This window comes from Anguilla rostrata, chromosome 7 (assembly GCF_018555375.3).
Source record: "Anguilla rostrata isolate EN2019 chromosome 7, ASM1855537v3, whole genome shotgun sequence".
In the NCBI taxonomy this organism is placed as follows: Eukaryota; Metazoa; Chordata; class Actinopteri; order Anguilliformes; family Anguillidae; genus Anguilla; species Anguilla rostrata.
Window position 1 is genome coordinate 50967862 of NC_057939.1, and position 13785 is coordinate 50981646.

The 13785-nt window shown below is 42.6% G+C and overlaps 1 protein-coding gene across 5 annotated transcripts in view; it reads left to right on the forward strand.

Annotated features, from left to right (window-relative positions):
- LOC135259949 (phospholipid-transporting ATPase ABCA1-like) overlaps positions 1–13785 on the forward strand; it is a 141649-nt gene that overhangs the window by 99641 nt on the left and 28223 nt on the right. For all 5 annotated transcript variants that reach the window (XM_064344933.1, XM_064344936.1, XM_064344935.1 and 2 more), the window contains 7 exons: positions 1256–1425; positions 5035–5212; positions 6190–6305; positions 6694–6838; positions 10086–10209; positions 11032–11161; positions 11850–11970. In XM_064344933.1, the coding sequence (XP_064201003.1) occupies positions 1256–1425; positions 5035–5212; positions 6190–6305; positions 6694–6838; positions 10086–10209; positions 11032–11161; positions 11850–11970 (984 nt within the window). The remainder of the gene's footprint in view (positions 1–1255; positions 1426–5034; positions 5213–6189; positions 6306–6693; positions 6839–10085; positions 10210–11031; positions 11162–11849; positions 11971–13785) is intronic.

Genomic DNA, 13785 nt, shown 5'->3' on the forward strand with positions numbered 1-13785 from the left:
GAATTTTTTAGTTACAAATAATGTCATGCAGTGTCTGGGTTTGACCAGAAGGGGCGGTGTGGGCACCTGCCTGTTTTAAATTGGGGCTTGCGGTTCAGCCATAAGTCTAATGACGGATAACTCCTCCTCAGCTTTTCAAAACATGGCAAGTGTTTGTGAAGGCCAGCAAGGAAGAAGTGGGAAGAGCGATGAATATGCTGTGAATTAAAGCACAACCCAAACAATGGTTGTCACCACAACGCTTTAGTTTCATTGCACATTTGGTAACTGTCATGTTATTAAGCTGTTTTAAATTTGCAGCTAATTTACAGAAAGGGAGAGACACGCTCTTCCTGCAGTCATCCCTAGCTTTGTTAAAGCAGCATGTAGCCTGCATGATATGTTTTAAAAAACCACTGGCTTACAGGTGAGAGAATCGTAGATGTTTACTCATTTTTTTTGGAGTGGTTCAATGCTCGCCTTTTTGTGTGAACGTTGCAAGTCTAGATGTGTTTTTAGACGTGTGCAACCCCATTGATGTATTCGTCTTTAGTTAATAACTTGCCCTTCAGTACTAGGCTGAGTAATAGAATATTGGTTTTATAATCGATGGCCGATTCATCACATGTTCTGCCTGTGACAACTGAAATACGTTTAGAGTTTTCTGCACACAGTTTTCTCAGCTCTAGGATCACGGTGCCTCTGATTTCAAAATGTTGTCTCTGTGACATATGAGCAGTTACTTTGACATGCACAGCTTGATTATGAATCATGATTGATTTACTCTGGATTGTAGTTTCTTTCTTTCTTTCTTTCTTTCTTTGTCTTTTTTCTTTCTTTCGTTGGTTCTGTTAATGTATTGCTTATTGGTGGAGGGTATTCCAGGGTTAATTTAAAAACAATGCTAAAATCAGACTCTAAAATGAATACATTTGAGTTTGCAAAAGAAATTACACCTAAACAAATTGAAACAGTGGGGTTTTAATGGTGCAGTTCCATTTTGTAGTTGTTTATGTTCATAATTTTTAAGACAAACACAAATATCTTTGGGGGGTAATTCTGCACAGCGCCAGTGCAAATGTTTGGAACAAATGCCGAAATTAGTTCTGATTCTAATGAGCGCTGCTGTGACAGCGTGGGGGTTGTTCATTCTGGAAAATTCTCGTCTTCCGCCCATGAGAATTTTCGAGTGTTCACTTTCCCCATTCTCGAGGCGTAAACAAAAAAAAAAAACAAGCAGAAGTCCGATGCTGCTCTGCACTGCTTTTGCCTCCAGGTGTGGTTCTACAACATGGGGTGGCACGCGATGGTGTCTTTCATCGGCGTGGCGAGCAACGCCATCCTGCGGGGCAACCTGCCCGCCGGGCACAGGCTGAGAGAGTACGGAATCTCCACCGCCAACCACCCCCTCAATCTCACCAAGGAGCAGCTGTCGTTCGCCGCTCTGTGAGTGAACCCCCTCGCGCCGGGGAGGAGGGAAATGACGCCGGAAAGGAGGGTGGGGGGGTAGGGGGGAGGGGTTGGGGTGGGGGGTGGAGAGTTGGCTGCCGACGCTCGCTAACAGACCTGCGAAAAGCACCCAACACTCGCGCTCTTTCGCTTCGGAAACAACATTGGCCCCATCGGGAGGGTTTGTGTTGATTGGCTGAGACGGGGAAGAATGCATGTGCCTCACTGTCTTAAGAAATCTGAGGATCAATATTTGATATTCAATCATTTATTTGTTTTTTCACTGAATAAAATTCTTGCATTTGGCAGTGAGTCCAAATGAAGGACAGATTTTGAGTTCAGGCCTGTGCAAGATAAGGATTAGTCCTATATATATCTCCGTCCTTTATCTTTATTTTCTAACCGGCTACTTTATAATCCGTTCATTTATTTTTTAGCGATTGAACCATCATCAGGCCCCAAAGCATGAAAGCCGAGACTCATTTCATAGTCTCGATGCATTACAGCCCGATATCCCTGCTTGGGATGCGCCATTTGAAGCAGATTGCAGTGCGAGCGAGTCCTGCATAAGTAAGGTATTTATGTAGTGATTTAGGGAGAATGACAGCGCTGGATTCAGAGGGAAGGCAAAGCAGGCCATCCTGAGGATAATTAATGCACTGCTCGTTCCATATATTCAGACTAAGCCCTTTCCCTCCCCCCCCCCCCCCGTCCTGCAGGCTCCGGACGATTTATTAACCATGATCTAAGGATTAACTCGCAATACTTCTGCCTCGCAAAATTAATGTCAGCTGTTAAAAAGAAGAAGAAAAAGAAAAGAAGAAAAAACGGAGTGTCTCGGTTGGTTTGTCTCTGAATCTCGTATATTTTCATCTTATCTTATGGCTGTCATCATCACTGGACGTGTGTGTGTGGTTTTAACATGCCTGGGCTGCCCACGGTGGAGATCCACAGGGGATATGCCCACCTGCTTCACCTCTGAGTCTGGCATTTTTACAGGAGAATAGAACTGGGAGGAGAGGAGAGAGAGAGAGGGAGAGGGGGGAGAGCGAGGAGAGCAAGAGACAGGGGGAAAGAGGGAGACCAAGAGGGAGGGGGAGAGAGAGTGGAGAGTGAGAGAGAGGAGGAGAGAGGGAGAGCAAGAGGGAGGGGAGAGAGAGTGGAGAGTGAGAGACAGGGAGAGAGAGAGAGGGAATGAGGGAGAGAGAGTCGAGTGAGAGAGAGGGGGAGAGAGAGAGAGGAGAATGAGAGAGAGAGAGAGTAAGTAACATTGACTTGCAGCTATGATACAGCTGTCAGGCTGAGTCCAGTGTGTAAACGCTGCCATCGCCTTCAGAGGATTTCATAAACGCTTTTCCGTCGTGCCTCGCTGTTCTTAAATGAAGCGTGGCTTTCGATTTCCTTAATCTGTTCCTCAGGTACCCTGGGTGTGGGAAACTGACATGCTACTTAAACCTGCCCAGTCTGGCCGAGACTCTCCAGGGTGACAGAAAATGGGGGCGGCCATTTTAAAAAAAATATTTTTAAAAAACAGGGACAGCCTTATTTAATTGACCACTTGTGACCTACCCAGTCTTGCCTTAACGAAAAACAACATGGAGAACGTAATAGAGGTGCGCTTCTCCTGCCCACCAGGTGAAGCACTCTGAATTAACGCATGCATTATGCATTTTTTTGTGTGTTTATTGTTCGCCGTGGTTCTTATTACCGAGCTGGCGGGGATCTGCCTCACCTCCAGAGATTCTCTGATTTCCCGTGTTCGGGGTGATCTATTGGTAATTTAGTCGCCTCAAATATGCGTTCACGCTGGCGAGGTAGTTTAAATAAGTCTGTTGGAATCTGGAGCCGCACACTGCGTAAGTGATTTAATATTTATGTGTCCTAATTGCTTCCAGCTTGCGCTGATAAACGTACCTCCATGCCCACATTGGCATCTTTTTTTAAAATATGTTAATTACTCGGCAGGTAAAGGAGAACAGGGTAGAGGGGTATCTGAACCACAGGAGCGCCGAGCCCATTTATTTGCGGCTGATTAAGGGCCCTCAGCACTTAATCAAGGACTTTTCCTGGCAACTTGTTTAAGATCACCTTGGATCGTCTGACATTCGAGCTGATTTTCAGACATAAAAGATAAACAAATTGAACGATTAAATGCTTTTTGCGGGAAACGGTGGAGCTGATTTTTGGCCTCTGCTCGCGAGTTCCCTCCACGAACCGAACGAATTAGGAAGAGCCGTCAGGCTAAAAATCACATTTACAGCTGTCTAAATACTTGCAGTAAATCCTGTGTGACAGGACCTCTCCAGACATTGACACTGTGTGGAGCCTCTCCAGGATATAATGGTGAAGAGCATTATCTCAGGGGTCCCCTCGGTTGTTTCTCTAAAATATAGCTTCTGCCCAGGGAAACCGTTTCGCAGATTTATGAGAAAAGCAATGTTCCGCTATTCTTGATTTTCGAGCTTAGATACAGCCAAAAAAAAAGACAATTGCAAGAAGAGGATTGTGCTTGTTATGTACTGTAGTACAATGAGCTGAATCCAGTGAAGTATCAATGACAACACTGAAAAGATCAAATCAATAAGCAGTGTTGTGTTGCGGTATCCCAGAATCCCTTACTGTGAGCTTTCAGATGTATCTATGTTCTTTGGAAATCTTCCGGAACTCAGCTGTGTTGGACACGAGAGAAAAAAGTGTTTTTTGTTTTTTTTCTCAAAACAGACCATAAATAATTTCAGAACTGACAGAACTGACAATAGATTCCAGTTTGGCTGTTGATCTACAGTTTAAAAGTTTGAATCCGTCCACCATTGCTGAAACTACTAATGTGTGTGTGTGCATGTGTGTGTATGTGAGAAAGTGAGTGTGTGTGTGTGTGTGTGTGTGTGTGAGTGTGAGAGAGAGAGAGAGACAGAGAGAGAGAGATATTCCTCAGTTAACATATGAAGCAGATATATGATTGGAGTATTATTCGGCATTCAATTTAACCCATGATCAGGCTCATTTTCGTTCTTAGCCTGACCATGCATCTCTGTTCCTCTGTACTGTAAGTACCCTTGGGACCCATACCATAATAAACCCCTTCGAAACTTGGCTTAATGTCCATTAGTATTGAATTTGGAGCATTACATATGCTGAATAATTTCATATTGATTAAACTTGTGTTGACATTTCCCCCCCTTGCTCAGTGGTTCTGGCCTCTTATTGATCTCACCTTTTAAAAGTGTCCCTTGGAAAATTATAACAAATCTACGGGGATTGATTGCCTGAATGATATAAATGACTGATGACCCTGACTTGATGAGAAAAATCTCATGCAGGATTCGTTCAGAGTAACTCCCCCTACTGTCCTGAGGTGGCTTTCAAACTGTGTTGTAAATAAGGTATCCTGCCAAATCTCACCTCAGGCATCAAACTAGCAACGATTGAACAAATGAACAAACAAACAGAGGAATAAACGAACAAACAAATGAACAAACGAACAAACAAATACGCGATGGGATGTCTGTTTTAGTTTTAGTTTAGTTTTTTTTCTCCCTCTGACAGGATCCAGTGCCAATAGTGGTTCGGCTTTAACGCCGCTTTCAATGTCGTTTCCTCTGACAGGGCCACCACCTCCACGGACGTCGTGGTGTCGATCTGCGTGATATTCGCCATGTCCTTCATACCCGCCAGTTTCGTGCTCTTCCTGATCCAGGAGAGGGTCAGCAAAGCCAAGCACCTGCAGTTCGTCAGCGGTGTAAACCCGGCAGTCTACTGGGTCGCCAACTTCGCCTGGGACATGGTAGGAGCTCAAATGTCACCTCCCTCCTCAAATAAACCTCTCCTTTCAGAGCAGGGAAATGCACTGCATAGCGTAGCGGCCATTGTGGAATTCAAACCCGTCGAATGTGCAGTCGCTGCGGCACACAGACATGCCGGTAAACACAGAGACTCCGTCCCAGCGGTCTCTCCTCTCCCTGTACCGCTTTACTCTTCTGTTTGTCTCCTTCTGACATTTCCTGCAATGGACTAGGAGAAGTTAGGACTAGGAGGAGGGTAGAGGTAGCCTTTTAGGTAATGAAAAAATGAGGAGACAAGGAACGACTATCGAGATGAAGCCTGATAATCATCTCTTATTGCAAGGCCACTTACTGGTTTCACGGTATTTTTTTGCTCAAGTGTGAGAAACATGTCTTTGGTTATGTTTTGATTGGAGCTAAAGGTATTTCTTCAGAGAAACCTTACACTTTTTGTTCATAATTTTCTGTCATTCTCCTGCGGTCCCCTGTGTCGCTGTTGTTTCCTCCTTTATTTAAACTCTTTGAATTTTCGAAAGCGATATTTCCAAAACATGTTAAACTGATTACATTTAATAATAGGACATTGTGAATCAATCAGTGTGTAACCCATACAGCTCTGACAAGTAAATTATCTTAAATTATCATCAGCTAATTAATGCGTGATTTTTTTTGTGCTTGCACTGACAGAGAGCCACCATCTCCAGAAATGAACTTGTGTAAAAAGCATGTGTGATGAATGGGAAATTCAAAGAAATTACATTAGCTATCTAATTAAATATCCATTAATATATCTCTGTGATCCATTTGGCGATTTCATGTATTATTGTAAAGTAACATATTTTTTGTGCCCTGTGAGTGAACTTTTCAGGCTTATCAGATGCACGCAGATGCATGAACAGAAACCATAACAGTGCAAGGTCTCCATTGTGAAACGTGAAGTGAAACGTGTGTCTGTGTGTGTTTTTGTGCTTTGTTCCAGTGCAACTACATTGTCCCGTGTGTGATAGTGATAGTCATCTTCCTGTGTTTCCAACAAAAAGCCTACGTCTCCCCACCTAACTTACCGGCGTTGATCCTTCTCTTAGTGCTTTATGGGTGAGTGCCAACCTTACAGTTCCTGTACATGCAGACAATTACTGATAATATTTAAAAATACACATAGAGTGGTATATTTTATATTTAAAAAATAAGAATTTTCCAGCAATGCATGTGTGCGTGCATGCATGTGTGAATGCGTACATGTGCTTACTTGATGAGAATTCTGTATATAAGCCCTACAGTTATTTGTTACGATTTAAAGGGCGCTTTTAATCCTACCTTAGTAGATTTTTTTATAAGTGGTTGAGATTTGAACTTTTTGGTTTTGTGATAGGACTTAATAGAAGAAGACACCTATTGTGACAGGCTGGGTCCAAACATCTCTGTATATTAATTCTTTTTTTTTTCTTCTTCTTCTTTTTTCTTCCTGTCTGCTTTTTTCCAGCTGGTCAATCACCCCGATGATGTACCCGGCCTCCTTCATATTCAGCGTGCCCAGCACGGCCTATGTGGTGCTGACCTGCATCAACCTCTTCATCGGCATAAACGGCAGCGTGGCCACCTTCGTCATGGAGCTTTTCGACGATGAGGTCAGAGGCCACCGGCGGCTAGTTTGTATTCCGTCGATAGAGAGGGAGAGGGGGCGGATTAAAAAGAGAGAGAGCCGCCCGTCCGGCCCGTCACGTGACCATATTCAAATCTCAGGACACTCCTTTACACTAGCCGGCAGTTAATGTACCATTTATCATTGACGGTGCCTCTTCTATGGAAGGAGATTTATATCCGCACAGAGAACTGCAGGTGTGCATCCATCATATGCATTATCGTTATGTACCGTAACGGAAACTAGAACTGCTTGAATTTACTTTCAGTTGATTATAATATCATACATCTGAGTTTAACAGTCTTGAGTTTTAAAAAATAAGTCATAAGTGGTGACAGTACTTGGTAAATGTATCATTAAAAGTCCTACTACTACCACCACCACTACTGCTATGAGGACAACTACTACTAGTATTATTATTATGATGAAGATTATTATTATTATTATTATTTTAAGGTTCCCTATAATCCCCCTTATACATTTAGGGACTGCAGAAACATAAGGTGAAGCTTTGCTTAGCAACGCTTGCTCTGCCAGTCCTGTAATATCTGTGCAAGAGACACAGGAACATACTGTACTGAAGATTTCATCAGCACTGATTTTCACCTCAGGCACAGCTCACATGTTCGCACACTTGCGCTGATGAATTCTTCATTTTATTGATGCACTCCGGTCTAAAAAAAAAAAAAAAACTTTCCCTTCAAAAAATATTTTCAAAGATTTTCTATTCACGCATTTATTATTTATTCACAGCGGTGTGAGTCATATATAATTACGGTATAACAGTGAAAGGCATTGTAAATACTGTCGGTTCGTGTGTGACGGTCTGTCAGAGGCTTCGCATTAAGTCTTAGAAGCTCTTTTGTTTGGTTGTGTCGGTCATTTGGAAGAATTATTTTAACAGAAAAGTCAGTTCGTGATGAAAATGCACATTATGCAAGATGCTTGCTTTATTGCAACACGTTCCACTGGCTGCTGTCCGCTGGCTTTCTCCCTGTGTTCTCTGTACTGAGCAGAAAATGGCAAATATAACATATATATATCACACAACTGGGTACACTGTATTTATGGATACAATTAATAGGATTATACATACAGTGTATTGGCTTGTATGCCATAAATCCAATTAAATTGCAATATACATTATATGAGCAAAAGTATCTGGACACCGTTTGGTCTTGGGTTGTTTTTTATTGTTTTTTATTTTGATTTTGACTCGGCCCCTTAGTTTCAGTGAAGGAAAACCTTAATGCTACAGCATACAGACTCATTCTAGATGATTCTGTACTTCCCAAGTAGTTTGGGGAAGACCATTTTCCGTTTCAGTATGACAATGCCCACGGGCACCCAGCGAGGTCCATACAGAAATGGTTTTGTCAGGAACGGTGTGGAAGAACTTGACTGGCCTGCGCAGAGCCCTGACCTCAACCCCATCCAGCACCTTTAGGATCAATTGGAAAGCCAACTGCGAGCCAGGCCTAATCGCCCAATCAGTGCCCGACCTCACTAATGCTCTTCTGGCTGAATGGAAGCAAATCCCTGCAGCAATGCTCCAACATCTCGTATAAAGCCTTCCAGAAGAGTGGACGTTGTTAGAGCAGCAAAGGGTGGACTAACTCCATATTAATGCCCTTATTTGGCATGTAGTGTATCTGTAGTATATAGATAGGGGATCTTATATCACTTTGAAAGAGAAGCTCAGAAAAATACTGTTTGAATTGATATATCTGATCTGACATCTAATCTATTCTCTTCTAAAAAAAAAAAAGATTCCATCAGGTCTTATGAATCAGGTCTGATAAATAGTACATTTTTCTATGGTAGAATACCCTGGATCCCTCATATAAACTGTTAGAGTTAAATTAACACTGAGTGTAGTGTTGGTATGGTTTTCTTTCATTCAGAGTTCTCATACATTACCAAGAGTTATCTGCAAGTTTTTCTTCTCTTGTACCTTTTGACGCCCACTTGGAAGTTTAAATTGTCATTTTGTGAGATTCATTCTATACTAGAAACTGAAAAACACTGGGTATGGAGGGGAGTTGAAACAATGCATTTAACTCTTGACCCAAAACCATAACGGAAGAACCCACAGATTTATGGCTTCTGAAGTTGTTCAGGAAGTCTTTTGAACACCGTCCAGAAACTGAAGCATTTGCATAATACATGACCTTTTTTCGGCAGAATAAGTGACAGTATTCTTTACAATGAAAGTAACTTTGAAAAAACACCACATCGCTCAGAGACACAAGATTCTTTTTTTAAAATTTCCACTTCATTTAATTAATTACGGTGGGTGTGTTCTAGAACACAGCATCAGTCATTTGCAGCTACGGGGTAGAAATAGTTTCCGGAATGTTCCGTGATCATAGCCACAGCCCGCAGAACACTTAGACAGCCACGCTAACCTGGTAATTAATTGAGCTTAAACAAGGGGGGTGGGGGTGGGGGGGGGTTGGCTGGGGGCAGGAAGATACATTTCTTCTGAGGGTTTTTTTTTGTTCACAGAAACGAGTCTCTGCACCCGATCGTTTTAATGAAAGAGGTTAGACGGCCTGGACTTAACGTTATCGGTCAGAAAAGAAGCATTGTTATTTAGATAGTAAATAACAATTTTAACCTCGCTCTGTCACGCAACGGCAGCGGTGATGAAGAGATGTGTCTTTTTTTTAATTATCAGGCTTGTATCAGAGCAACATGGGGAATATAATCAGTGTTTTGCTCATTCCATGGCTTATCTGGGGCTGCTGGGAAATTTGCATAACAGTAGGGCAGCGTTTCCCAACCGGTGTGCCCCGGCACTCTGGAGTGCCGTCAGGCGAGGTCAGGCGTGCCGTGTGAAAAATCCTTAAAAAAATTTTTAATGTTCAAATTAATTAAAAAAAAACTTAAATGAACAAATCCCATTCACAAAAGCCTAAATAAATGTCATTAAAATGCGTATCGCTTAATTAAAACCCCAAAAGAACATTTAGGCCTACTGTTGGCACAGTAGTGTGGAGGGGGGCTGCAGGGTGTTTATTTTTTATGCTTTTGAGAGTGGTGTGCCACGAGATTCTGTAATTTTGGAAAGTGTGCCGCGGAAGGAAAAAGGTTGGGAAACGCTGCAGTAGGGCACGCTCCTGAGTTGAGGTAGGGATTGAGAGGGTTTTAGCATTAAGCAAGATATGCTACCGCTAACGCTATACCTAGCATCTTCGTGCAGCAACAGCGGTGTTCCCTTTGCTTTGCAGAAGGTCACCCGCATCAACGACATCGTGAAGCAGGTTTTGTTGATCTTCCCCCATTTCTGTCTGGGAAGAGGGCTCATTGATATGGCCAAAAATCAAGCCATGGCCACACTGTTCAGCGGCTTTGGTGAGTTTCATCTGAGCTGTCGTTGTGACCGTGCATACCTGCCCATATGACTGAACACGCAAAACTAATTCTCACTTCCTCCTGATATTTCCATCCATACTCAGTATTACTCAGTACTGACAACAAGATATGGATAAGTAGATAAAAATGGAAGCAAATGTGTAGCAATATTATGCAGTAGGAAAGTGTCATTTCAGGAAATCTTTCCATTTCTAAGAAGCAATCACAGCTTAAAAAGCTGATCTGGAAGGGGCCTATTTACCAGAGAATGAGAATAGAAATGGCTTTAGCTTTTTTTTTTTCCTGACTGTGAGCAAGAAGGCTATTTAATCCGAGAAGAATATGGGTTTCAATGCTCAGAGAAGGGTATATTATTTTTAGATTGCTAAAATCTTTTTTTCATATGACACCAGCTTTTTCTGTCTATGGACAGGGTAGCAGTTTCATCTTTTGGCTTAATTCACTGTCAAAGTAGACAGAGAAATAGGGTACACCCTATTGATGATGCATTTCTATTTTAATGTGAAATTTACAGCACATATCCGTCTACAACATAACACTTTACACTTATTTTCATCATTCAGGTCCCTTATTAAAAAAAAGATGTTCATCTATTTTGGTTATTTACTTAAACTCTACTGTAATGGTTTTGGTTCCCTTTAAAAATATATGTATTTCCACATATAGAAAAGCAATATAAGGCCATTCTAGTATATTGTTATTTTTTGTGACAGTGGAAAGCTGTTCGACTTATGAATTCAAGCCTAAGAATTATTAATAATTTTGAATAATTCTGAATGAAGACTGATTTATTGCCCATAGGTGAGGACCGCTTCAAGGATCCCCTCGGCTGGGACATGGTGGGGAAGAACCTCTGCGCCATGTCCATTCAGGGCGCTGTGATGTTCTCATTAACACTGCTCATTCAGTACAAGTTCTTCTTCAAACCCAGGCAAGAGCCTCCTCACGTCTCTCAGCTGGATCCACGACTGAAAGATTCATCTACTTTGTATTCTAACGATATTCTCAGTTCGTCTACAGTTTAAAGGCAGTCTTTAAGATTGTCGTGCTTGCCCTGTAAGATGTACAATGTCAATCCAACTCTAACCGCACTAATTCAACTCATAACAAATGATATTTGGTCCCGCATTCAAGAGTGGGACCAAATGCTATCTGTAAAGATTTTAAATAACAGTTTTAGTGTTAAATTAACACTGGACATTTAACTGTGTGCCGTAGTTAGCATGCACGGTTTCGTTCCGAATGTACCCAGTGGTTTAAATTTGCGCTTAGGTGTTTCACAGAAGCACTTATCCAGACAAATGGTCCAAAGTGCTCACGAAGGATCGGGAGAGAGCAGAGACGATGTTAGCAATGTCACAGTTTATATTAGTAGTCAGTAAATATAGCCCAACAACATGAGATTAAGTGCCATACTAGGTGTAAGAGGCAGATAGAGGATGTAGTGCTTTAAGTGGCAAATGGCTTTTAGGTTGTCTTGTTAAATTCGGCGAAACTAGAGGCAGTCAGCCAAGAATAAATGCTGAGAGTTTAGGGTTTTTTGAACTATGATGGGCTCTTTTTTCATTTTGAATGTTTTCCAAGCTTTCCCGTGATTTGTAATCCCTGTCCTCTTCCAGATCCGTGAGCGGGGTTTCGCAGTCGAAGGATGAGGAAGATGAAGATGTGGCTCGTGAGCGTGTCCGCGTGCAGCAGGGAGGAGCACAACATGACCTCCTGAGAATCTGCGACCTGACAAAGGTACATGCACACAAACACACACACACACTCATTTTCCTGTCATCTAGTTAACAGAATGCTCTCAGGGAAATAACATCATGGTGTATATATGTTTGTACATCAGAAAAGCTGTAGTCAATTTTCTGGGTGGTTTCTGTGACTATGTTATTGTTGATATTAGACTTATTGCATTGTTTATCACAAATAATTTAATGTCCATGTAGCACTAATAACTACCACGTTCTACAGCAGTGATTACTTGTCATTAAGCATTGTTACACAACGTACACAAGGTAATTCGTTTTTATCAATGGCATAACGTCTTTCACCATCATCTTACTAGACATATACAAGCATTGTTTTTATAAAAAGGATGTGCGAAATGCTCTGATCTCCACTCAAAAGGCAGCCACCAGTCACGGAAATCTATTCAGCTCTTTAGTCTCGGAATCAGACAGAAACAGAAGAAACAGACGCTGTTGGATTATTATATGCAAACTTGGCAGTGGAACTGATGACACACTAGAGAAAAAAAAGCAAAAATCCCTTTGTATGTGACGCAGGCTTGCTGCCAGTGTGACCCATGCATTTTATTGAGCAGAGAAAGATGTTTTTTTATATGTTCTGCCCCCTGGACTCCAGCTGCTAGGCCTCAAACGCTAGCACTGATCAAAGAAACAAGGTGAGGCGAGTTACCTGACTGCCGTACCTAACTGTATCAATGGAAACCGGCATACGTTGTGGGCCTCCAGGGTTAGGGGTGGGGACCCCTGCTGACCCCAACCAATGACCTAAATCAGGCCTTTAACCCTTTGAAGAGTAGGTTTTTTTGAAGGGGTTCTATTCTAAGTCAGTGTTCTGGAATTCAGTTGCTTTCAATTACCAGCAGCAATTGTGACATCAGCATTAGAATTCTCAGTTAGGAAGATTCTAATCACATATTTGTGATCTCACTCCTTAAAGGGTTAAGTGTCGAGCAGAATGCCTCAGATCCAGTCAGACATTGCAGTCCTCCAGGACTGGAGTTTGAGGTCCCTGCAGGAGATGTCTAGCACATTGCAGCCCACCAGGACTAAAGTTTGATCTCTGATGGCAGAATCTGTGCCATGATCGACACATCGTCAGAAGTTAGATCTCTACAGTAAGTCGAGCAAAGACCCCAACGCACTGCAGTCTTCCAGGACTGGTTTGAGATCTCTACAGTAGATGTTCTGAGCAAAGACCCCAACACACTGCAGTCTTCCAGGACTGGAGTTTGAGATCCCTGCCATAGATGTTCCATGCAAACGCCTCAGTGCGATTAGCAGGCCTTCAGCAGGGCTGAAGCTAAGCTAGCAGCATGTGAGGGATGCTAATCATCCCCAGAGATTAACAACCAGCAGAGAGCAGATGTCGTGCCCCGGGGTGGCTGACAGCAGGAAACCGTCATAACCACCGTCACGTACATCTGCACTAACTTCGCTCAACTTTTCCCCGTTTCGCTCTTCCGTTATGTGTTGCTATGGGCTTGGCGAGAGGGGCATCAATAACACTGCACTTTTGCCGAGACAAACCACGGAAGAAAAAGGCAGGTAGTGTCTTTCATTTTTATTTACTCGTGTACACGGTGGGCGAGCGGTGCAATCCCACGTTGTTTATTCTTCATCGTCGGAGGGATTGTTGTCGGATCTCAGGCGCTCCGCGTGTTTTTATGAAGTGTACATTATTTCATTTTCTGCAGCGTCACAGTCAGCAGAGGTAATTGTCAGTCGGAAAGATTGAGTTTTCCTGCAACACCCTCCTCAGGCAGACTCACCTCTGCTCTAACCGCACCCAGTGGACCCCTATACACAAATG